At 47.8% G+C, this 23,010-nt stretch overlaps 1 protein-coding gene and 1 long non-coding RNA gene across 5 annotated transcripts in view; one reads left to right on the top strand and one right to left on the bottom strand.

The window, feature by feature from the left end:
* CASTOR2 (cytosolic arginine sensor for mTORC1 subunit 2) overlaps positions 1-5,556 on the bottom strand; it is a 53,654-nt gene extending 48,098 nt beyond the window's left edge. The window contains exon 1 of the mRNA XM_043914913.1: positions 5,170-5,556. Coding sequence (XP_043770848.1) covers positions 5,170-5,282 — 113 coding nt within the window. The 5' untranslated portion in view covers positions 5,283-5,556. The remainder of the gene's footprint in view (positions 1-5,169) is intronic.
* Positions 5,557-5,663: 107 nt separating this feature from the next.
* LOC122701696 lies at positions 5,664-20,652 on the top strand. 4 transcript variants are annotated; one of them, XR_006343108.1, is made up of 5 exons: positions 5,664-5,936; positions 6,759-6,830; positions 7,283-7,372; positions 9,942-10,070; positions 17,537-20,652. It is a non-coding gene; the product is annotated as an uncharacterized LOC122701696 (long non-coding RNA). The 4 variants fall into 4 exon arrangements; XR_006343111.1 differs by having other exon boundaries at positions 5,664-5,976; positions 9,948-10,070; XR_006343110.1 differs by having other exon boundaries at positions 5,664-5,976; positions 17,637-20,652.
* The last annotated feature ends 2,358 nt before the right edge of the window (positions 20,653-23,010 follow it).

The following is a 23,010-nucleotide window of genomic DNA, read 5'->3' as shown; positions in this document are numbered from 1 at the left end:
AGTGGGGACAATCCTGCTTCAACTTTAGAGGGTTGTTGTGAGAATTAAATGAACTAACAGATGTATAGTGCCTGGAATGTACTAAGTGCTTTATAAGCATCAGATATTATTGTTGTCGTCGTCGTTTTCATCATACACTTATTGATTATTGCCAGTTTTGCCTTCTGCGGTTGCAGACAGCAAATTGGGGTCCCCGAGGAGCTCCATCTCCAGATGGCCCCAAGACTCTAGCCAGGCGTCCCCAGCTGCAGTGGTGCATCCTGATTGGCTCGTGATGGTCTCATTTCCTGTGCCTGTGATTGGTGGAGATATACTTATGTGCCTGGTTCTGACCAATGAGATGAGGAAGTCTGTATATGAGGGGGATGTGATCCCAGAAAGGTTTTCTCATAGACCTTCTGAAGACAACAGCCCTTTCTGTCCCCAGGGTCCTCGCCACTCCTTCCCATGACTGCCCATATTGCCTGGAGGTGCCCCAGCCAGTTCACAGAGCCAAAGAGAAAGCTGGGCCCTTAATGACATCAAGCTTTTAAGTTACCAGCCCTCAAACAGCCCGAGTCATGACTTCATGGTGCAAAGTTCATACTTCTTATTGTTTGCGCCAGCTTATTTGCAGCCCAAAGGATTCCAACTATAGGCCATGGTTGGTCACGTTATATCTTCTTGGGATTAAGCCCACCATACCAGAGGAAGGATCTGAGCTCAGCTGTGCATCAAGGAAGATTTCCTAGAGGAGGTGAGGCTAACGTGGGATCTAAAAGAACGAGTAAGTGGACAAAGGGGGTAGGGCAAAGAGAATATTCCAGGTTTCGAGATAAAGGCCTGAGGCTAGAGACACTATAGGGTGTGTGTATCCATGCAAATAATCTGTGTGGCTGGGAGCCATATGAGATGAGACTGGAATGGTGTGGTGGGCTTTCCAATGGGCCCTCAGCCAGGCTATCACAGGGCTGCAGGAAACCTCTCTGGTCAGCCTGGATTTGGCTCACCTCAGGTCTTCCCCTCCAGCCGGGGGCCTAGAATAAATGTACTCAGCCTGCCTTCTGCCCCCTTTTCCAGCCACACTCAGATGCTGCCCTGACAGTCGGGGCAGGGGCACTGGGCCTCATTTCTCCAGGTGTGATTCAGTCTGCCGAGCCTCTTCCAGCCCCCAAGGCTCTCAGAAAAGACTCTGGCTGGAATCTGGGTCACTCCGCACGAGTCGGACATCCATCAAGTAAGCAGTTACTAAGTGCCTACAAAGCAGAGTGCTCAGCACAGCGGAGAAAGGACCTGGTTCAAATCCCAATTCTGTTTCTTCTGTGACCTTGAGCAGGCTGCTTTACTTCTCCAAAGCTGGTGTCTTCATCTCTTTGGAACACACAGTAAAAGCAACAGTGCTAAGTCGCTTTAGTTGGGCCCGACTCTTGGCAACCTCATGGACTGTAGCCCATCAGGCTCCTCTGTCCATGGGACTCTCCAGGTAAGGATACTGGAGTGGGTTGCTGTGCCCTCCTTGAGGGGATCTTCCCAACCTAGGGATCAAACCCATGTCTCTCACGTCTCCTGCATTGGCAGGTGTAGTTCTGTTTTCTCTGGTACTGGCAGGGGGGTGGGAGAGAAGAAAAAGATAAAAAGATGCACAAAAAACTTCCTGAAAGGTGGGAGAGTAAGACAAGCAAACGATATGCTCCTATGGACAAAACTTGAGAGGTGATGGTTACAGGGAGGAAGCAGAATGTCTGGATGGGGGGTGATGAGGGACAAGCATTCCTAGCAGAAGATTAGGCAGGATGGAAGGGATGTTCCTAAAGCTTTAGAACAGTATGCTGCAAATACATGGGTTGGATATAACTGTTGAATATAGGTGTCACTGAACCTGTAATAGCAGATTTCTGAACTTGAGCCAGAAAGATGCTGATTCAAATTCAGGCTCTATACTGGCAGCGTAACCTTGAATGAGTCACTTAACATCTGAGCCTCAGACTCCTTCCTTGCAAAGCAGGTGTAAAACCTAATTCAGAGAGTCGTGTGCTCAGTCGCTCAGTTGTGTCTGACTCTTTGCGATGCCATGGACTGCAGCCTGCCAGGCTCCTCTCTCCCTGGGACTATCCGGGCAAAAATACTGGAGGGGGTTGCCATTTCCTCCTCCAGGGGATCTTTCCAAACCAAGGATTGAAACCACCCTGCATTGGCAGGCGGATTCTTTACCACTGAGCCACCTGGGAAGCCCCAATTCGAAGAGCTGTACTGTGGTGTATGCAGGATCCTGAACCAGGATCTGGCTAATTCCCACTTTAATGCCCTAAGACGCAGTGCCACCTCCTGCAGGAAGCCCTCCAGGCTCCCTCAGGTCATCCCCCAGATCCAGCTGCTAGCCCCTAGACACTCCCCTCTCTGCTGTGATGGCCTCTTCTTTCTCTCTCACCAGGCTTGGGGCTTTGAAGAGGAAGAGGCAGGGATCTCAGCATCTCTTGAACTCAGCTGCACCCCCACAGGGAGTGGGCATCTACTGATGCCACATCCCTCCCAAGCCTCCACCCAGGTAGACGTGAGAGGGAGGAAGTGACTAAGTCTGCTGGGGGTGGAGGGAAGCAGGGCTCAGGAAAGTTTTGGGTGATAACACTAGATCTTGAGGGTTCAACAGGAATTTACTGGTGGGAGGTGGGAGGAGGGGGTTTCAGGCAAAGAAAGAGAGACAGAGATAAAAAGAGAGAACTAAAGCAGGGAGGTGTGAATGGAAGTAAACTGTGGGTCAAACAGTTGTGCCAGAAAACATCTAACTAAAGATGAGAATTCTGGATTCAGATCCCAAAGGGTCTCAAATGCCACGCCAAGGATTTGCCCCTTCAGGGAGTGACCGAAAACTTGTCAACAGGCAACACAGTGACAAAAATGACAAGGCTCTGGGCCACCACTTGGGGGCAGATACCGATGGAGGAATCAAAAATGGACCAAAAGTTCTACCTGGATGACTTGACTGTTGAAAATTGCTCCAATAACACATCCACACCCTGCTCCCCCTTATACTTGCAGAAAAGCCAATTTCCACAATCATTCCACGCTACACCCACAGCAGCTCTGTGAAACCTATGGGGCCTAGCGGTGCTATCTTCATTACAGATGGACAAAGCGACAATCAGAGAAGGAAATGGACCTTGCCACGGTCACAGGGGCAATGAAGGGGCTCGTCACAACCTGAGGTCAGCAACCTGGCCCTGCCTGGGAGGCAGGCCTCTGGCCATTGGACAAATGTACTCAGCACCTTCTAGAGCCAGATCCTGGAGACAGGGAGATGACCTTTGACCTCTGAGTCATCTTGAGACTGGACTGATCACCTGGGCTTCTTGCAGGAGAGGGAGAAGCGGGACCCACTGAGCGGTGGGGTTTCTGTGGTCCAGACAGGTCAGCAGGGGCTCACTCCCAGGACAGGCCTATCTATGGGACCTCCAAATTGGACCCTGGGGTGGGGGCTGGAAGGGGGCCAATCCCCCCACAAAGGGAATGGGACTGAGGAGTGGCCCTTGGCTGCCTTTCTAAGAAGCCCCCAAATGCCCCCTCCTGCCAGCACCCAGGCCCCCGCACCGCAGCAGCCTGAGTCATCATCCTGGTCGTTTGAATGGTAGCCGAGAAATCAGCCAGGGGGGCTGCCTGGGGCTGACGGCCAAGGGTTGGAAAAACAAGGCCGCTCTCTCTTACCTCCAGCCTTGGAATTTCAAGACAGGCTGGGGGTGGGGAGCAGAGGGCAGGTAGGTGCAGGAGGGATATGGGTATCAACAGCGGGAGGAGGCTGGGGTGGGGGCCAGAAGGAGAGGTTCAGAATCTGAGCTGGTGGCTTTTGTTTTCAAATGACCTGTTTAATAATTACCTTTGCAATCAAAGGAGCCAGGGCCCAGGGAAGGTGAGCATTCAACCCTCCGTACCCCGCCAGGCAGCCGGGCAGCCGGAGCAGAAAGTAAACAAGATGCCACTGGCTCTCTGCTCCACCTCGCAAACAATGGCGGGACTGAGCTGCCGGCTCACACTCACACACATCAAAGTGAGATTTCCAGGCAAGAACTTTAACAGGCAGATAAGAGGCTCGGATTGAATTTTCCCCCCACATCCCGGCAGCTCCCCCTGAGCTTGCGTCCAAAGGGGTAGCCTAGGGGCTCCCGTCATTTTAAGTTAACCTTGATCTGTAATTTATTCATTCATTTTGCAAAGAAGAGGAACTACCTCCGTCTCACCCCCCGAAAAGCCTAGCCAGCAACAACTTCATCCCTTTAAACAGTCACAATGGTGGACAAACAAGGGATTTAAGTTACAGCGGCTAGCTAGCACTCACACTACGGCTCCTTAAAAAAACATCACCCTAATCCAAGCCCCGACCGGGGCTCACAAAGTCAGACCCTGACCGGCAGTGGGAAAAATCCAACTTGGGTTTTTTTTTTTTTCTCAACCTCCCAAGGCCTTCAACTATTTTTCCCCCTGCAGCATCCAAGCCCAGCCTCAAGGCAGAGCCGTAAACACGCCTGCTCCTCCCCCTTCCACGGTTCGGCAAAACAGCCCCCCCCCCCCCACCTTCCCGGACCCCGGGAGAAAGAACCACAGCGACCCTCACCCGCAGCCCCCCTCCCCTCCCCTCCCCTCCCCCAGCCTCCGGCGCCGTCCGCAATCGTCGCAGGCACCTTGAGATAAACACCCACTAATGATTTTATGATTTTTCTGCTCTGGGTAGCCGCGCTCAGCAGAATCCCTTCCCCCGCCCTGGCGACAGGGGCCGGCCCAACCGAGGGATTGGGGGATGGGGGGGCGTTAGTTTTTTTTTTTTTTTTTAACACGGCCGCGAGCCCACACCTGTTTTTCATTCATTCATTCGTTCGTTCATTCATTCATTAACGGATTCGTCACAGCTGTCTGCCTGGCCCTTTGGATCTCGGGGAGAGGATGGGAAGGGGGCTGAGATGGGGGGAGACAGTGGCAGGGGTGCATCTTGTGTGTGTGCGTTGGGGGGGGTCGGGGTGGAAGGACCCAGTTGGAGGGCAGATCGGGTGGCTTTGTCAAACACAAGACGAGCGATGCGGCGGGGGCGGGGCGGGGGCGCTCCCCGGGGCTCGAAGTTGTTTTCCGAGCCGCGGCGGCGAGGACAGCCGCCCGGGTGCGCCTCTTTGTCTCTCCCCGGCCGGCGCCGCGTCCCCGCGCGCTCACCTGGTCTTGGAGGACAGGAAGGCAAGTTTGATCAGGCCGTAGGTAAAGAGCGGGATACTCTCCTTGGCGACGCTGGCAACTTGCAGCCGGTGCTCCAAGATGTGGAGTTCCATCGTCCGCCCGCGCTCCGCGGCGGCTCATCCGCGGGGGGCGAGCCGCGGCCCCCGCCCCCCTGCGCGCGCCCAGCCGGCACCGGAGCGCCGCGGGCAGCCGGCCGGGGGGACCGGGAGCTCGGCGCCGGGCGGGCCGGGGCGAACAAAGTGGGAGGCCCGTCGAGCCGCGAGGGGGGCCGCGGGCGGCGGGCAGGCGGCGGGCGAGGGCGGCAGCGCTGGCGGAGCAGCGGCGCGCGGCGCCCGGCGCGGAGAGCAGCTGGTGTTCGCTGTAACAAACAACTTGCCACTCAAACGCCGGCCCGCTGGGCATGCGCGGCCGCCGCGGGGCGTGTCGGGACTTGTAGTCCCGCGGCCGGGGCGCCGGCGGCTGCTGATGTCAGGGGGCCCGGCGGCCGTGCGAGGGGCCGGCCGGGTGCTGGGGAAGGCGGGGGGTGGCCTGAGGGGCGGGTGGAAAATGCTGGAGCGCGGGCCCCCGGGGGCCCACGGGGAGGCGGAGGGCAGAAACGGGGGCCTTTGGAGCCGGCCTGAGCCGGAGTGCAAGCTCTGTCCCTCCGAGCTCAGGACTTGGCCCTTTGAGGTGCAAAGCGAGTGGCCCACAGAACTCCCGCTCTTGAGGAGGTCCGAGTCTGGGAGGGGAGAGATTTGGAGAAACCGGTAATTGCAGTGCAGAGAAGCAAAGCGAAATAAATAAGGGGTGTGTGTGTGTGCTGGGGACGGAGATGGGGCTTCAGGGGGGTTTCCTGGAGGAGGGGACATCCAGGCTGGGTTCTGAAGGATGAACTGGAGCTCGCTGAGGAAGGGGTGGGGCACGCGGGGATGGAGGCGGCCGGCGGCCTTCCAGGCAGAAGGAACAGCGTGTCCAGAGGCACAGAAGCGTGAAAGACCCCACGGAGCCGTGTTTGGCTTTGCTGGAGCGGAAAATGTGAGGGAGGAGAGGCCAGAGATAAGGCAGGCGCAGTCACCAGGAGCCGGGTCGAGAGGGTCATTGTGCAGAACTAATGAGGTGGCCGTTTATCCAGAGGGTGAGGGGGCTGCGAATGAGGGAAACGTCTGAAATACACCCCCACGGTCTTCTCACCCCAGGGCCAGCATGTCCCCGACTAACGTCCTGCCACGGCTCCCCCTTAATGGCCTATTGGAATTTGAAATTTTCTAGGTTAAAGTTACTGGTGCTTGGCTCTTGGGCAGAGTATTTTGGGGATGTGATGGATTAGGTTTACCTGCTGGGGCTGCCTGAGAACTTTCTTTTTGGGGAAGATTCTGACCATGCCCTGCCTCCATCTCTCAGCCCACCTCTCTGAGGTGGGGGGACATGTTGGGCTATCTTGTTTCCACAAAGGGGCTCGAAGCCTCCAATCTGGTGGCTGTTAAAGCGTCTTGACCCCCTTCCCCTTTTACTTTCACTCAATAATTTATCCCCATCTAATGAAGAATATTCTTTTTGTTTTGTTTTGCCTGTCTGTCTCCCTCTTTTAGAATTTCAGCTTCGTGAAGGCAGTGATTTTTGTCCTCTTACTGTATTCCCAGTGCCTGAAATGTGGCTGGCAGGTGAGAGACATGTATTCAGTATTCATGGGATGTATAAATGCATACATCTCTTCCTTTAGCATGGAGAGACTTAGAAGGCCCAAACAGAAATGCATTCAGGGGCCAGGCAAGTGTGAAGGTGAATAAAGCAGTTGGGTATCAGAGAGTTGGGAAATGGTACAGGGGAAGGGTGGCCAGACTGAAGGCCTAAAATTCTTAAAACAAACGAAAGCAACCCAAGAGGTGAAACCAACCAAACAAGGCTAAAGGCAGGATTTGGTCAGTTTTCTGATTTCTGCTCTGGATGGCCTTGGTCAGTGTTTTTTAATCTGTAGTTTATGATCCATGAGTGGGTGGTGAAATCAATTTAGCAGGGCATGACTAGCATTCAAAAAGAAAATTGAATAGAAAATTACACAGAACTTTGCACATAGTACAGGTCGTCTATTACTGTGATCTCTTCTATGTTTCAGGAAACTTTCATCTTTGCCACGTGTGTACTGTGTGCACGCCGGCCTAAATGTACGTCTGTGAGCATACATGCAGTGGATCTTGATGCAAAGGTATTTCTCTGCGTCTTGGGTCAAAACAATTTGAAAACCCTAGGTTTTCTAGTTAATTAAGCCAGGATGTTGGGAAGTTTGCAAATTTAGAGCATGTTGGTTGGATTTACAGAATTGCTTTCACTGAGCTGAATTTGGTGCTTAAGTTTTGAGACACACCTGAAATGATCATTGGGAATTTGAGGAAACTGACCTCTAGGTTATCAGATCGAGAGGATGGTTTCAGGCAGGGCCTAGGGTGAGACATTCACTCTCAAGGTCATGCCTGTCATGGCTCTGCACGTTCTTGTGGAATTCACTTCTCACTTGCTCCCTTAGCTTTGCACCCTTTTGGTTCTTTCTTGGTTCTCCTGGTTTTTTCCTCTTTGGTTTCTTTTCTGTCCAATCCTAAAATATGTGGAGGCCCACCTGGTGTTCCTTCCGGTAAGGTGTTTTTACAGCAGTGGCTCCCAGTGAATCTTGTCTCCTGGTTAGGTATCCCACATTGATTTTGGCCTTGTGACTTTCTTTGGCCAATCAGGTCTTAGCTTGGTAGTACATGTACTTGGTAACTCCTGTGCATTGACGCTTGCCCGCTTGGATGCTCCCCTGAGTCCACGATGCTGTGAAGAAGCCTAAGTGAAAGTTCACATGGAAAGAGAGGCCAGGTGTTCCAGCTGTTGCTGCTGAGCCCCATCCTCTGCTGACAGCTGGTGTCAACCAGACACGTGAGTGAGCTGATCTGGGACCTTCTAGTTCACTATCCAGACACATGCAGCCACATGAATGAGCCAGGTGAAGCCACAAGAGGAACTACCCAACCAATTTATAGAGGAATAATAAATATAGCTGACCCTTGAACAGCATGGGTTGAAACTGCTCAGGTCCATTTATACATTGTTTTTTTCAATAGTGAGTAATGCAGTGCCTTAAGATCCATGGTGGTTTGAATCTGTGGATGTGGAGCCGTGGATACTGAGGAACCACATATATGGAGGGTCATTTATAAGTTATAAGCAGAAAGTTCCCTAAGAGTCTGCCTTGCAGGAGATGTGGGTTCCATCCCTGGTTGGGGAACTGTTAGTCAGATCCCACATGCTGTGGAGCAACTAAGCCTGAATGCTGCAACTACTGAGCCAGGCGCCTCGAGGAAAGATACTTCATTGTGCCACTAAGACCCGATGCAGTCAAATAAACAAAAATAAATATTAAAAAAATTATAAGCAGATTTTCAACTGATGGAGGATCAGCATTCCTAATTCCCACCTTGTTCAAGGGTCCACTGTAGTTATTTTTAGCTGCTAAGATTTGGAATCATTTATTATGCAGAAATAGATCGCTGATATTTTCCCTCTCCCCTCATCTTCTTTCACTCTGTGTGGACTCAGCCTCTGACTTCTGATATGTTGAGGGCCCCTAAATTGACAGTTCTAGCCCAGAACGTGTTCCTGAAGCCCCGATTCACATATCTAACTTCCTGATGGTTGGGGATATGTGTGTATGCGTGCCCAGTCTTGTCTGCCTCTTTTGACCCTATGGTCTGTAGTCCGCCAGGCTCCTCTGTCCATGGGATTTCCCAGGCAAGAATACTGGAATGGGTTGCCATTTCCTTCTCCGGGGGATCCTCCCAACCCGGAGATTGATCCTAAGTTTCTTGTGTCTCCTGCATTGGCAAGCGGGTTCTTTACCACTGTGCCACCAGGGAAGCCTGGTGGTTGGTTACGTCCACCTAAATGTTCACAGGCTTGGGCAGCTCACCCTGTTCACGCCTTACCTCATCATATAACCCAGGTATCTCCAACCTCTGGATCTAATGTGTTATGATCTGAGGTAGAGCTGATGTAATAAAAAAATAGAAATAAAGTGCAAAGTAAATGTAATGTGCTTGAATCATCCCCAAACCACCAACCCCACCATCGCCCCCCAGTCTGTGGAAAAATTGTCTTCCACAAAACCAGTCCCTGGTGCCAAAAAGGTTGGGGACCGCTGATCTAACCCATCCCAGACCTTCTCCTCTTCCTCCCGTAATCTCTGTCTTGGTTGATGACCTTTAGGAGGTGGGTCAGTGTTCCTTTGTCTTGAATCTGTGACTACAGAGGAAATGACACCTGTGACCTCTAAAACTAGGTCATACCTGGTCATCCTGTGGCCACCTGGTCTCCTTGGGACACTCACTCTTTGAAACCATTTCAGGGTGGGCTCTAGTCAATATCATCAGTGTCCTCATAAGGGCAGGAGATTAGGACAGAGATACACTCTACAGGAGGAAGACCACGCGAAGACACCAGGGAGAAGGTGACCATCTAAAAACCAAGGAGAAAGGCTTCGGAAGAAACATACCCTGGATCTTGAACTTCCAGTGCGCAGAATTGTGAAACAATAAACTTCTGTTGTTTAAAGCCCCCAGTATGTGTTCTGCAAACCTAACAAACCAATATGAATTTCCACCTGTGATCCGTCCATGGAGGCTATGCTTCTTCACAGCATGGCAGATGGTTTCAAAGAGTGAGTGTCCCAAGGAGACCAGGTGGCCACAGGATGACCAGGTATGACCTAGTTTTAGAGGTCACAGGTGTCATTTCCTCTGTAGTCACAGATTCAAGACAAAGGAACACTGACGGCCCCCAGACCTGGGGAGGGAGGCTTCACCGGACGCGAATGAGTGACTCTGAGCAAGAACCAGTTAGCTGAGCCTGATCACCCGCTCGAACCATGAAAGGTAATAACGAGATAATTGTTGTTCTAAACCACTGTATTTAATAGCAATAGATTATTGGAATATCCTAGAATCAGTCTGGTTGCCGGTGGTGATGGTGGATGGGGTGGAGGGAGCTGACCAGGGAATTATCCTGGATTGGTCCCTCTTGCTTCCCCGCGTCACCCCCCCATCTAATCTGTCAACAGGTCTTAATGATTTTATTTACTGCACACCTCTAATCCAGCTGTCTCTTCACCTTGACCATCCTAGACCACCATGTCCTAGATTGTTACAATGGCCTCCTAATGTCCATCCCATCCTCTTTGTGTTGCCTAATAGATGTTCTATGATGTGGGCCTACCACCTGTAACTCTTTTAGGGACCCCGGCTCTCCTAAGAAAACCAGGCCCTGATCCTCCATAGTTGATCTTATGGGAAGGGAAAGAGGCTTCCTTACTCATAGACCCACACTCTCCAGTATGGTAGACATTGGCTGTACATGGCTATTGAATACTTGAAACTGGAGCTAGTGCCATGAGAAATGGAAGTTTTAATTCTGCTTCATTTTAATTAATTTAAAATTTAAAAATTATGATTTAGTTATTGGAAAACATTGATGTATGTTTGGAAGAGGCTGCCCAGCTGTCCTGGTTTTCCTGGAACTGGGCTTTCAGGATGTGGAACTATGAGTTTTTAAAACCAGGACTTGCAGACTTCCCTGGCAATCCAGTGGTTAAGACTCCGAGCTTCCACTGCAGAGGGTACAGGTTCAATTCTTGGTCCGAGAACTAAGATCCCACGTGCCATGCAGCATGGCCAAAAGAAAAATGGAAAACCGGGACTTGAGTAAACGAGGATGAATCGGTGACACTGCTTTGAAACAGCTTGGTTATGGACATCTGTGAAATCCAAATACAGCTCAAGTATCGTGGATGAGAATTTAGCAGCTGGATGGAGATGTGCTATAAATGTCAAACACACCCTAGCTTTCAAAGACTTGGTATAGAAAAAAAAAAACTAATAATTTTTTATATTGATTACATGTTGAAATGATAATATTTGGGATGTTGTGTTAAATAGACTGTATACTAAAATTCCATCTGTTTCTTCTTTACTTTTTTAAAATTTAAAGTCACATATGACTTGCTTTATATTTTTATCCAGCCCTGCCCTTGAGTAGTGACTCTCAAACCGTGGTTGGTGTCAGAATCATTGGGGCACTTGGTAAAGATGCCCAGGCCTTGGCCTGCTTGGGGAGCCTGGGCCCCTGTTTTCTGTCAGCTTTCCTGGTCCCAGTCACCCTGCTGTGGTGGGGTGTGATGTGGGAATACAGATGCTGGCCACCCCTTTCTTCTTAAGTCTGGGGTCTCTGGACCCAAGAAAACAATGCCCCAGGACAGGCAGGAGTTCTCATTCTGCTTGGCTAAGGCCTAGCATGGGCTTTACCAGCATGAGCTGCTCATGAGGTGGCATAGAAATAGAAAAAGAAGAGAGGGAGGGGAGGGCCAGAACTAAGGGGGCATCTTTTTCTGGGGCTGTGGTTCTTTCTGGATCCTTCCCTAGTCCCTAGGTGAGCTGACCTTGAATCTCCTTCCCTGGGTTTGACAGACAGCACCAAGAGCCATGGGGAGTCATTGAAGGTTCTTGAGCAGGGGAGGAGCCCGATGAAATGGATATTGTTCCGAGGGAGCCCAGGCCTCCACCACCTCCTTTCCTCCCACTTCACCGCAGGGCTGCAGGAAGAAGAGATTTCTCTGATTCTTTGCTGGAGAGTCCCATCCCACGTGCTCGCCTTCACCCCCACGGAAAAGGATTGTGTGCTCAGTCGCTCAGTTATATCTGACTCTTTGCGACCCCATGGGTTGTAGCCCACCAGGCTCCTCTGTCCATGGGGATTCTCCAGGCAAGAATTCTGGACTAGGTTGTCATGCCCTCCTCCAGGGGATCTTCCCAACCCAGGGATTGAACCCAGGTCTCCTAGATGGCAGGAGGATTCTTTACCGGCTGCACCACCAGGGAAGGGAAAGGATTACTGGTCCCCAAAGTGTGGTGGACTGAGTTCACATGAACTCACATCGCAGCTTAATCCCCATCAGCCAATATCCTCATCTCAGGCACAGGCTCTTCCTTCCTTCGTGCTCCCAGGTCTGCCCAGCCTTACCAGGATCCCCCAGAAACCAGGTGCCGGCCTCTCTGCTGCAAATCCACACTGAGACACAGACGCCAGGCATCACTTGGCCCCACGGAGGGAGAGAGTGTGGGGTCTGGGAAACCAGCCAACCAGCCATCACTGCATCCTTGAGAACCAGGCCTGGTCTGAGTTCGGCCTCTGTCCCATGCTGCGCTGTGCAGATTACCTCTTTCTCTGCTTTGGTTTCCTCGTCTATAAAATGGGCACAATGGTGCTTTTCTCACAGAGCTTGCTCATGTGGAGATGAAAGGAAAGAATGTCTTTGGGAAAACATCCCGCTCTGCTCCTGGCATTCGGTAGATCCTCATTCAGCAAATATTTGTTGAATGAGTGAATGAATGAGTGTGTGGATGGGCACATTGGCACTCTGGCCTAAGGGCAGTCCCCTCTGTAGTTTCCAGTCTACTCCCTCCTGGCTTGTGGCTCCCCTCAGTGAAGGAGGAAAGGAGGGAAGTGGGTGTGTCTAGGGCTTCCCCTCGGTGCCCGGGTGTGCTCGTTGCATCTGATTTCCAGAACAGGTAGGGGTTCATATGCTCGTTTTACAGATGGGGAGACTGAGGCTAGGGGAAGGTCAGGAGGAGCCGATTGTGGGCACAGCTTTTCTTGGGTCTCCCAAGGGTCTGCACCAGGGCTGAGCACACAGTGGTACTTAAGGAATGCAGATTGGTTGAATCAGTGAGTGAACATCGGGCACCGAGGTGACAGTGGAAGCCCCATCCTCTTTATTGTGACATCCTTGGGCAGGGCAAGAGGCAAGGAGTCTTTCTCTCATGCTCTGTCTTGGATTATTTCCTTTCACACCCTCTTCCTGCCTCCTCTCCTTCTACTTCTCGGCCTGTGCTGTTTCAGCAATTTTTTTTTCCCTTTTCTTTTTTCCTCCCCCCTCCCTTCTTTCCTTCCTACCTTCTTTCCTCTCTCTTTCTTTCATGTAACCTGTGACTGAGGACCAGACTGCATAGCCTCTAAGAACCAAAAGGTTGACATGGTGGAAGGTAGAGGCTGAGGGGCCTCCAAACCCCTATCATTCACACCCTGGTGCCCCAGTTTCCTCATCTGTAAATTGGGTTGTTTTAAGGAGTTGGGGTAGTATGCGTAGGTGCTGAGTACAGGCTTGACCAATGGGAAGAGCCTGAGGGATGTGACTTGTTGATGTGGTTGTTTCACCTGTGCTTAAGGCTGGCCTTCCTGCAGCTCTTTGATATCCTGGGAACTGATTTGAAAAGCATCAGGGCCTGAGATTCTGAAGGTGTGACTTGGGATAAATTGTGCATCAGTTTTACGATCCCTAAAATGCAAGTGTCTGGATGGCTGCTTCCCAGGAAGGTGGTGAGCTGCTGGTCATTAAGTCATTGGGATGGGAGAGCCATAGCTGACTCCTGTGGAACTAAGGAACTCTGGGATGATGTATGGCCTTCCCCGGGGTGGTGTTCCTTCAAGGCTTGTGGAGTGACTCAGGATGCACATGTGCTGATTAACCAGTGGGAGTGGCCTGGGGGTCCTGGGTGACTTTTGATCCAGAGCAGTTCCAGAATTCCTTCTTGGCAGGTGACAGGAGAGGGAGCTGTACCTGGGGCGTCTTTTTGCACATTGCAAAGGCGATTTGCTCTCTTGGGAGGGAATCTGATCTCTAACATCCTTTGTGAAGATGCAGAAACATCTGCAGTGGACGCTGCTGGGATTGCTCATGAGATATTAGTCTCGTCTTAGTGAAGAGAGCAATTTATCAGAGGCCATTCCTTCCAGCGATGAAGAACCTTTCAGAACTTGATTGCACTTAATGCATCAGCCTTTCCAAAGTGTTTTATTCCATCCTCAAATGAGATAATGAAGCCCTTTAATTTACTGTTCAACTCCCACACAGAGTGAGTGGGTCAGGCCCGAGGAGACAGAAAGCTGGACCCTGGCTCAAGAGGCCAAGTACACCCGGGGTGTTGTCAGCCTGGAACTGCCCGTCTCCTGGCAGGAGGTGGCACGGAGTCCCAGGCAGCTCAGAGTAAATCCCAGTCTGGTGGCTTGCTTCTTGTGCACTCCCAAACAAGTCACTTATTCTCTCGAAACCTCAGTTTCGTCTTCTGTAAACTTAGGATGGTTGATGACACTGGTGTGGCAGAGTTGTGGAAAGGATTAGGGATGATGTGGCTAAGGGGGCAGTGCCTGCCACTGGATAGATCCTCAGTACATAGCAATTGTCATTGGGTAGTGAAACTGAGCTCTGAGACCTCAGAGGAAGTCGTTCTTGCTCCTGGTCATGGGGGATGTTCACATCCATGGCTCTGCCCTGGAGTCACCATCGGCACCAAATAAATCAGCCTTCAAGGCCTTCACCTCCTGCTTCTCTGCCCTTCTCATCCTGACCATTTCAATGGAGCTAGCCCACTCAGGTAGTAGATGCTGGATGGAGCTAGCCCACTCAGATAGTAGACGATGGATGAATGGTTGTAAAAATCCAGCCATGGACAGCATTGGAGCCCAAGCTGAACATTGCCCAAGGCTCCTTCAGCCTCCCATTTGGACCTGGGAGCTTCTCGACCTCCCCTCCCGTGGTTCTCACCCCCTATTGGACGTGTGCATTCTGACATATGTGATGGTGCAAGCTCTGGGTAAATTTAAGGGGCCTCATTAGATTTGTGTTGATTACAATACTCTCCCTTGAAAGCAATAAAATTGCTTGCTCTAACAATATCAGCATGGGCTTCCTAGGTGTCTCAGTGGTAGCGAATTCGCCTGCCAATGCAGGAGACGCAGGGAAGATCCCCTGGATGAGGGCATGGCAATGCACTCCAGTATTCTTGCCTGAAAAATCACATGACAGAGGAAACTGTCAGGCTGCATTCCATGGGATTGCAAAGAATTGGACCCAACTGAGGATGCACGTGTTGCGTGTGCACACACACACACAAACACACACAAACACAATATCAGTATATTATGATACTTTTCCAAGGATGGAAGCAAAGTATCTTGAGAAAGGGGTGTGTTTTCTAGTTTGCTCACAGGTCAGTAGAGATGAATGGCTTACCCTTCCTTCCTCCACTGCCTCAGTGACCTTCCCTGGCTCAACCCCACATGCCCCTTTATGGCAGGATTCTGGTATTTGTCCTCTGTTCCTGCTCTGGCCTGGAGGGGTCAGCCAGGACTTGCACTGTTGGCTTCATCTCAGGCAGATTCCTGACCGGCTCTTGTCTCCTTGGATCCTGACCCCAGAACAACTCCTATCGATGTCTTCTCCTCCCTCAACTAAGACCCAGTGCAGCCAAATAAATATTTTTTAAGAAGTAGTCCTCTGACTTATTTCCTTCCCCTTCTAATCGGACTTCTCTGCCTTTCAAAGTTTCTGCTATTTATTGCCAGGAGCCCCAGTGGGTATCTCACTAGTGTTCACAAAGATTTTTCTGCTACATTTTATTGCCATTTTCCTCCTCCTGTGATTGACTTTCAAGCTGGGAGGGTTGCTGTCAAGGTTTCTGCTGTCTCCTCCCACTGCTGTGGCCCTCACTCCTCGGAAAGCTGAGGACCTCTCCAGGATGAAGGCTGGCTTGGACACACTCCTCTGAGCTGCCCCCATCCCCCTAAAATGACTTTCCTCTCCCTTCCAGGCTTGCTGTTTCATGGTCACACAGCTACAAGATATGCCATTATCCCTTAGTATTGTGCAGACAGCTTAGGGAAAGGGCTTGCTGCAGACTGTATTCTCCCCAAAATGGTAGCAACAGTGACTCCCCATCTTCACATGGTCTTCATACAATGGGACTCTGACACCCCTTCTTCTTGGATTGGGATGGATTTGTGATTATGGCAGAAAACACAGAGGGTCATTAAGAGTGATGTAGCTTCAGCTAACTTGCTTGGGATGCTTGCTCAGGGGACCCAGCCACCATGCTGTGAGGAAGCCCAAATCGTATCCACTTTCCAGTTAGGTGAGTGGCATTATCTTAAAAAAGTGGATGGTCCAGCCTTAGTCAGCCATCCTAGCACGTGCCACCTGAAGCAGAGATGAGCTGTCTCCACAGAGTCTTGCTCAGACTATGGATTCATGAGTAGAGTAAGTGTTGTTTGAAGCCACCAAGTTTGACAGTTTGTTGCACTGCTATAGACAATGGATACAGAGTTTCTCCAGTTTCCAGTATTTCCCTTCCCTGGGACTCAGACCTGGAGCCATGGGACTGAGCCCAGGGCCAACCTGAAGGACTGAGCTGGCTCCACCCACTTGGGAATTACATTTCCCTTTCCTCAAGTTGAGCCTCTTCCTGGGAAGCTCTTGGGTCCTTCTCAAAGACTGACCCATGGGGGCACCTGGTCCTTTGGAATTGACTGAAGGTGAAAGTCCCTCAGTCGTGTCCGACTCTTTGTGACCCCATGGACTATACAGTCCATGGAATTCTCCAGGCCAGAATACTGGAGTGGGTAGCCTTTCCCTTCTCCAGGGGATCTTCCCAACCCAGGGATCGAACCCAGGTCTCCTGCATTGCAGGTGGATTCTTTACCAACTGAGCTATCATGGAATTGGACATCCTTAAATCCTGGAGGGCCAGAGTTTAGATTAAAACCAAGACATCTCCTTCACTTCCTTCTTATCCTCCACTCCTAATCACAATCTTAGTTATTTTATGAGAGGGAAACTGAGGCTCAGAGAAGTTGAATCACTCTCCCCAGGCAGTACAGCCGGGAAATGGGAGACTGAGATTTGGACCCACATCTGTCTGCCTGTCTGCTACCCTGGGGACGTCTTCTCTGTGTTATGTGCAGAGGCGGATGCTCCACAGGGGCCCCTTGTGTCTCCCCAAGGCCTGGAGCCACTTCATCACCCTCTTTACAGACGCCCCTCAAATGAGATGTATGTTCAGATGGCTGATAAGCATATGAAAGGCACTCAGCCTCATTTGTAGCTAGGAGATGCAAATAAAAACCCTAAGCTTGCATTCCAGTGGTTAGGATACTGTGATCTCACTGCCAGGGATGTGGGTTCAATCCTTAGTCAGGGAACTAAGATTCTATAAGCCATGTAGCATGGCCAAACAATGTCCCCCCAAACAAAACAACAACAACAAAAATGAACCAAGCGTACCCCTGTGACAGAATGCAAAAGTGCATCTCTCGGACCACCTCCCATGGATTTGCGGCCCCAGCAGTCCTTTTGGCCCCCTTGGGGCGTTCCAGCTTTGGTGCACCCACTGAATTCAGTGGGAGCTCACTTTCTCCCTCTGTTTGCATCTGCTTCCTTCCTGACCACAAGTGTCACTCTCAAGAGCACTTCTTAATAAACATCCTGGGTGCTAAACTCTATCTCTGTTTCCAGGGGAACCTTACCAGTAACAACTACACATCCACTAGAATGGCCGAAATATTTTGGAAAAAAAAAATTGAATCCTGGTTTTCATGTTTTTGAAATATTACAGACTGGAAACAGACTCGCGCGTACATGGCCAGTTGATTTTTGACAAAGGCACGACAGCAATTCAATGGAGAGAGGATAATCATTTCAACAAATGGTGCTGGAACAACTGGACAGCCATATGAGAAAATAAAAAGCAAGCAAAAGAGAGGAAAAAAAAAAGCCTTGATTACCTGTACCTCACAACGTATACAAAAGTTAACTCAAAATGGATCATAGACCTAAAAGCAAAACTTAAAATGCTCCCAGAAGGAAACATACGAGAAAATCATTGTGACTTCAGGTTAGGCAAAATTTTTCCTAGTTATAGCTTCTTTATCCATGAGCTATAAAAGAAGAATATGGTAAATTAGATTTCATTGAAATTAAAAACATCTGATTTTGAAAAGACATGAAAATGAAAAGACAAGCTACAGCCTGGGGGGAAATATTTATAAAACACATGTGATAAAGAGCTTGTATCCAGAGTACAAAGCATCCTGAAAACTTCATAATAAGCAAACAAATGACCCAGTTCAAAGTGGTCCAAAAAATTGAACCAACCCTGCAGACAAGAAGATATATGGATGGCAAATAAGCATGTGAAAGGATACGGAGCATCATAAGCTATTAGAGAAATGCAGATTAAAAACCAAAAGGAGAGGGACTTCCCTGGTGGTCCAGTGGTTAAGAATCTGCCTGTGTTCTTTTCTCCGCCATCCTGTGTGGGATAGAATTTGCTTCTCGCCAAGTCCTCTCACGAGACTGTCAGTATCAAGTGATTCCTGGCCAAGACAGAAAGGCAGAACCATCCCATTCCCCAATGGACTCGAATGAAAACTGATAATAAAATCAGGTCCAGCTCCAAGAGAAGACAGACATCGGAGAAGAATCAAGCTGGCTCTATAGGGAGCCTCACATGTGAAGTGGCACATTTATACTCCATCAAGGTCACTTCCATCTTAACCGAATCACAGTGCTGAGAGCATCACTACTGTCTGAACAGCTCATGGGAGAAACGGAATGTTTGGCTCATGGTGTTTCCTGACTAGCGGTCCATTTGGCTCAGGAATAAATATGTGAAACCTTTTATTGGAACTGTTATTATATTATTCTGGTTTGTGATGATGTACTGAACAAATACCTCTCCTGTCAGGTAAAAAAAAAAAGAATCTGCCTTGCAGTGCAGACGATACAGGTGTTTGATCCCTGGTTAGGCAACTAAGGTCCCACATGCCTCAGAGCTAAGCCTCTACACTGCAACTACTGAATGCCATGCAGCACAAATAGAGAATCTGTGCAACACCATGAAAGATCCTGCATGACGCAGTGAAGATCCCATATGGCACAACTAAGACCCAATACAGCCAAATAAATGATAAAATGAAAAAAAAAAGCAAAATGAGATACCACTAGACATCTGTTACAATGATTTAACAAACAAGCTTGATAAGACCAAGTGCTGGTGAAGAGGCAGAGCAACTAGAACTCATGCAAAATTGTACAGAATATTTGGAAAATGGCTTGGCAGTTTCTTATAAAAGTAAACATGCACTCATCATGTGATCCAGCAATCCCATTCTGAGTTGGCTACCCAGGAGAAATAAAAACATGTGTTCCCACAAAAACCAGCCCACCCATGTTTATAGCAGATTTATTCATAATTTCCCTTCCTGGAAGCAACCCAGATGCACTGTAATTGGGGAATGGATGAATAAACTGGTACATCCATCCAGTGGAATACGATTCAGCAATAACAAACTGTGGAAACACTCAATAACATCAATGAACCTCACACACTTTATGGTAAGTGGATGAAATCAAAGTCAAAAGGTGGGTACTGTATGATTACAGATGTTGGGAGTAGGGTAAAGGATTTGGTGCCTATCAAGTAGCACCAAGGAATTTTGGAATGTGACAGAACTGTTCTGCATTATGATTGTGACCGTGATCACTCCACTGTATGCATTTACCACAACTCACAGAACTGTACACCAAGAAGAGTAAAATTTACTGTGTGCAGATAAACTAGACTGAAAGTATTGAACCCAAAAGCCCTTTATGTAAGTAGTATCATACTGCACGTATCCTTCTACAGCTTGCTTTTTTTGCTTGCCCTTAAATGCTTTATACAGGTTGACACTGTGTATGTAATAAGGATACATGTAGCTCTTGTTCATTCATTTTAACTGCTAATGATATTCTATTATGCATTATATCTTAATTTGTCTATTTTTCTTATTCTGGTGGACATTTCTTTGTGTCTGTTTTTTCTTCCCTCTGTTTTAAGCAATGGAGCAATAAAGACTCCTGTAAACGTACTCTGGAGCACAGGTGCAGAGATTTCTCTCTTGAATATTTACTGAAAAGACTAAATTGGATAGGAATAAAGACTGTGAGCATCTTCATGTTGCTTTCCAAGGGCTTGTACCAACTGACTCTACCAACAGTGTATGAGAATTTCATTCCTCTACATCTTCATCAGAAATTGTATTATCAGACTTTAACTTCTGCTTAGCTGATAAATGTAAAATGGTACCTCATTGTTGTCTTATTTTGCATTTTCCCTGATTACTAGGGAGGTTGATTTATATGTTTGTTGGTCAATTTGGGCTTTTTTCTTATGTGAATTGCCTCTTCATTGTCTTTTTTTTTTTCCCTACTGTGTTATACATCTTTTTCTTCTTGAAAAAGTTTCTTTGTTTTTCCCTCTCAACCTCTTCCTGATTGTAATCCCTTATTGGGTAGCAGATATCTTCTCAGTCTGTGGATTTTTAAAAAAAAGCAATTTGATAGTGTCTTTTGTTGATTAAAATCTGTAAATTTGTTAGTCTTTTTTTTGTTTATCCTTTTTGTGTCTTTTCTAAGAAATTTTGCTTCACCTCAAGGTCATAAGAGATATTTTCCTGTAAACTATAAAAAGTTTTGCTTTTCACAGGTATGTCTTTAGTTCACTTGGAATTGATCTTTTTGTGTGTTGTAGAGCTCTAATTAGGAGAAGGCAATGGCAATCCACTCCAGTACTCTTGCCTGGAAAATCCCATGGACGGAGGAGCCTGGTAGGCTGCAGTCCATGGGGTGGCGAAGAGTCGGGCGCAACTGAGCGACTTCATTTTCACTTTTCACTTTCATGCATTGGAGAAGGAAATGGCAACCCACTCCAGTGTTCTTGCCCGGAGAATCCCAGGGACGGGGGAGCCTGGTGGGTTGCCGTCTATGGGGTCGCACAGAGTCGGACACAACTGAAGCGACTTAGCAGCAGCAGCAGCAGAGCTCTAATTTTATTTTTTTATGCATAACACTGCACCATTTATTGAAGAATCCACCCTTTCTCCACTGATTTATATAGATTTATGAGCTCCCTATTTTATTGGTATAGTTGTCTATCCTTGAATCTATGACACTATCTTAATTATGTAATCAATCTTGCTATCTAATAAATCTGTCTGGGGCTATTCTTGGCCCTTTGCTCTTCTCTATAAATTTTGGAAGCATCTTGTCAAGTTCCCAAAGACAGTTTTGGATATTTTTGAAATTCTGTGTAATACATAAATTTAGGTACAATCGGCATCTTTATATTGAATCTTTCTGTCCATGAATGTGGTATATATATTTCTTTACTTACTCAGATATTCTTTTGAGTCTTTCAATAATGTTTTGTAATTTGGACCATATAGTTCTCGCACAACTTTCTGCTGCATTTATTTTAGGCACCTTACAGTTTTAATTGCTTTTTTTTTTTTTTTGCTATTGTTGGTAAGTGAAATTAAAAATAATATATTCTAGTTATTTGTGATACATAGGAATGTTATTGATTTTTATATGTCAATCTCATGTATAGCAATCTTGCTGATTGAAAGTTTGTGTATGGATTCTTTTGGATTTTCTCTGTAAATAATTATACTTTCTCTAGATGTACTTTTCCTTTACACTTCATGTCTTTTTATATCTTTTACTTGCCTTATTTAATTGTCTGGGTACTTTAGTGTAATGCTAAAGGGAAGCAATGACAGAGGACTTCCTTTATTGCTCTGCGTACGCGCTCAGTCACTTCACTAATGTTCAACTCTGTGACCCAATGGACTTTAGCCCGCCAGGCTCCTCCGTCCATGGGATTCTCCAGGCAAGAACACTGGAGTGGGTTGCCATGCCCTCCTCCAGGGGATCTTCCTGACCCATGTCTCTCTAGTCTCCTGCATTGGCAGGCAGATTCTTTACCACTGGTGCCACCTGGGAAGCCCCTTTATCGCTTTGAGTCTAATCGAGTTGCCTTTAAAGTTTTACCCTTAAATATAATATATGCAGTGAGTTTTGAACAATTACTCTTTATCCCATCAGTGACATTATATTCTAATTCGAGATTGCTTTTGAAAATCTTTTTAATGGTATAAATGAGTACAGAATTTTGTCAAATGCTTTTCCTGCAGGTATTGAGATGATCATAATGCTCTCTTTTCCTTTTAATCCTATAATGTGGTGTATTACATTAATAGATTTACTTATTATTCATGAGATAAATCCCACCTGGCCAGCAACCATTTTATATATATATTTAATTTCACTGAAATTAAATTAGCTGCTGAATTTAATTTGCTGATATTTTATTTAAGATTTCAAAATACATGTTCATAAGTGTATAATGGATCTATAATTGCCTTTTAAAAAAATTATCCTTGTCTGGTTTTGCCATCAAGGTTATTCTGGCTTCATAAAATGAAATCAGTAGCGTTCATTCTTTTCCTGTCCTTTGGAACATTTCTGTAAAAAGCATATATTTTCTGGTCCTCAGAATTTTCAGAAAATTTGCCTCTAAACTTGCTCAAGCTTGGGATGGTGGAGGTCAGCTTGTGGATGAATTAAATGTGTTTACTAACGTGGTTACTGTTGGAATGAATATCTTTCTTTTCATTACTTAGTTTGATTATTGGTACCCTCTTCCTTCTCCTCTCACTTCCTAGTCCTCCATCTTCTTGCACAGGCTAACTAGTAGTGTCTTTATTTGATCACCCCCCCTCCCCTGCAAGGAACCAGCTTTTGATTTTGTATTTGGATAGGATATAAATTTGAGCGCTGCAACAGAAACCTGAAATTATTAATGACTTAAATAAAGACACAGATGTCGAGAACGAACGTGTGGACTCGGGGAAGGAGGAGGAGCGGGTGGGATGAATTGGGAGATTGGAATCGACACATATGCATTACTATGTATAGAAGAGATGGCTAATGAGAACCTACTTCAGGGAACCCTACTCGGTGTCTGGAGGTAACCTAAATGGGAAGGAAATCAAAAAAGAGGGGGTATATGTGTTCATAAAGCTGATTGACTTTGCTGTATGGTAGAGACTAACACAACATTATAAAGCAAATATACTCCAATGAAAATTAATTTAAAATAAATG

Source organism: Cervus elaphus, chromosome 10, assembly GCF_910594005.1.
Source record: "Cervus elaphus chromosome 10, mCerEla1.1, whole genome shotgun sequence".
Taxonomy (NCBI): Eukaryota; Metazoa; Chordata; class Mammalia; order Artiodactyla; family Cervidae; genus Cervus; species Cervus elaphus.
This window is presented reverse-complemented; position numbering and strand designations above follow the sequence as displayed.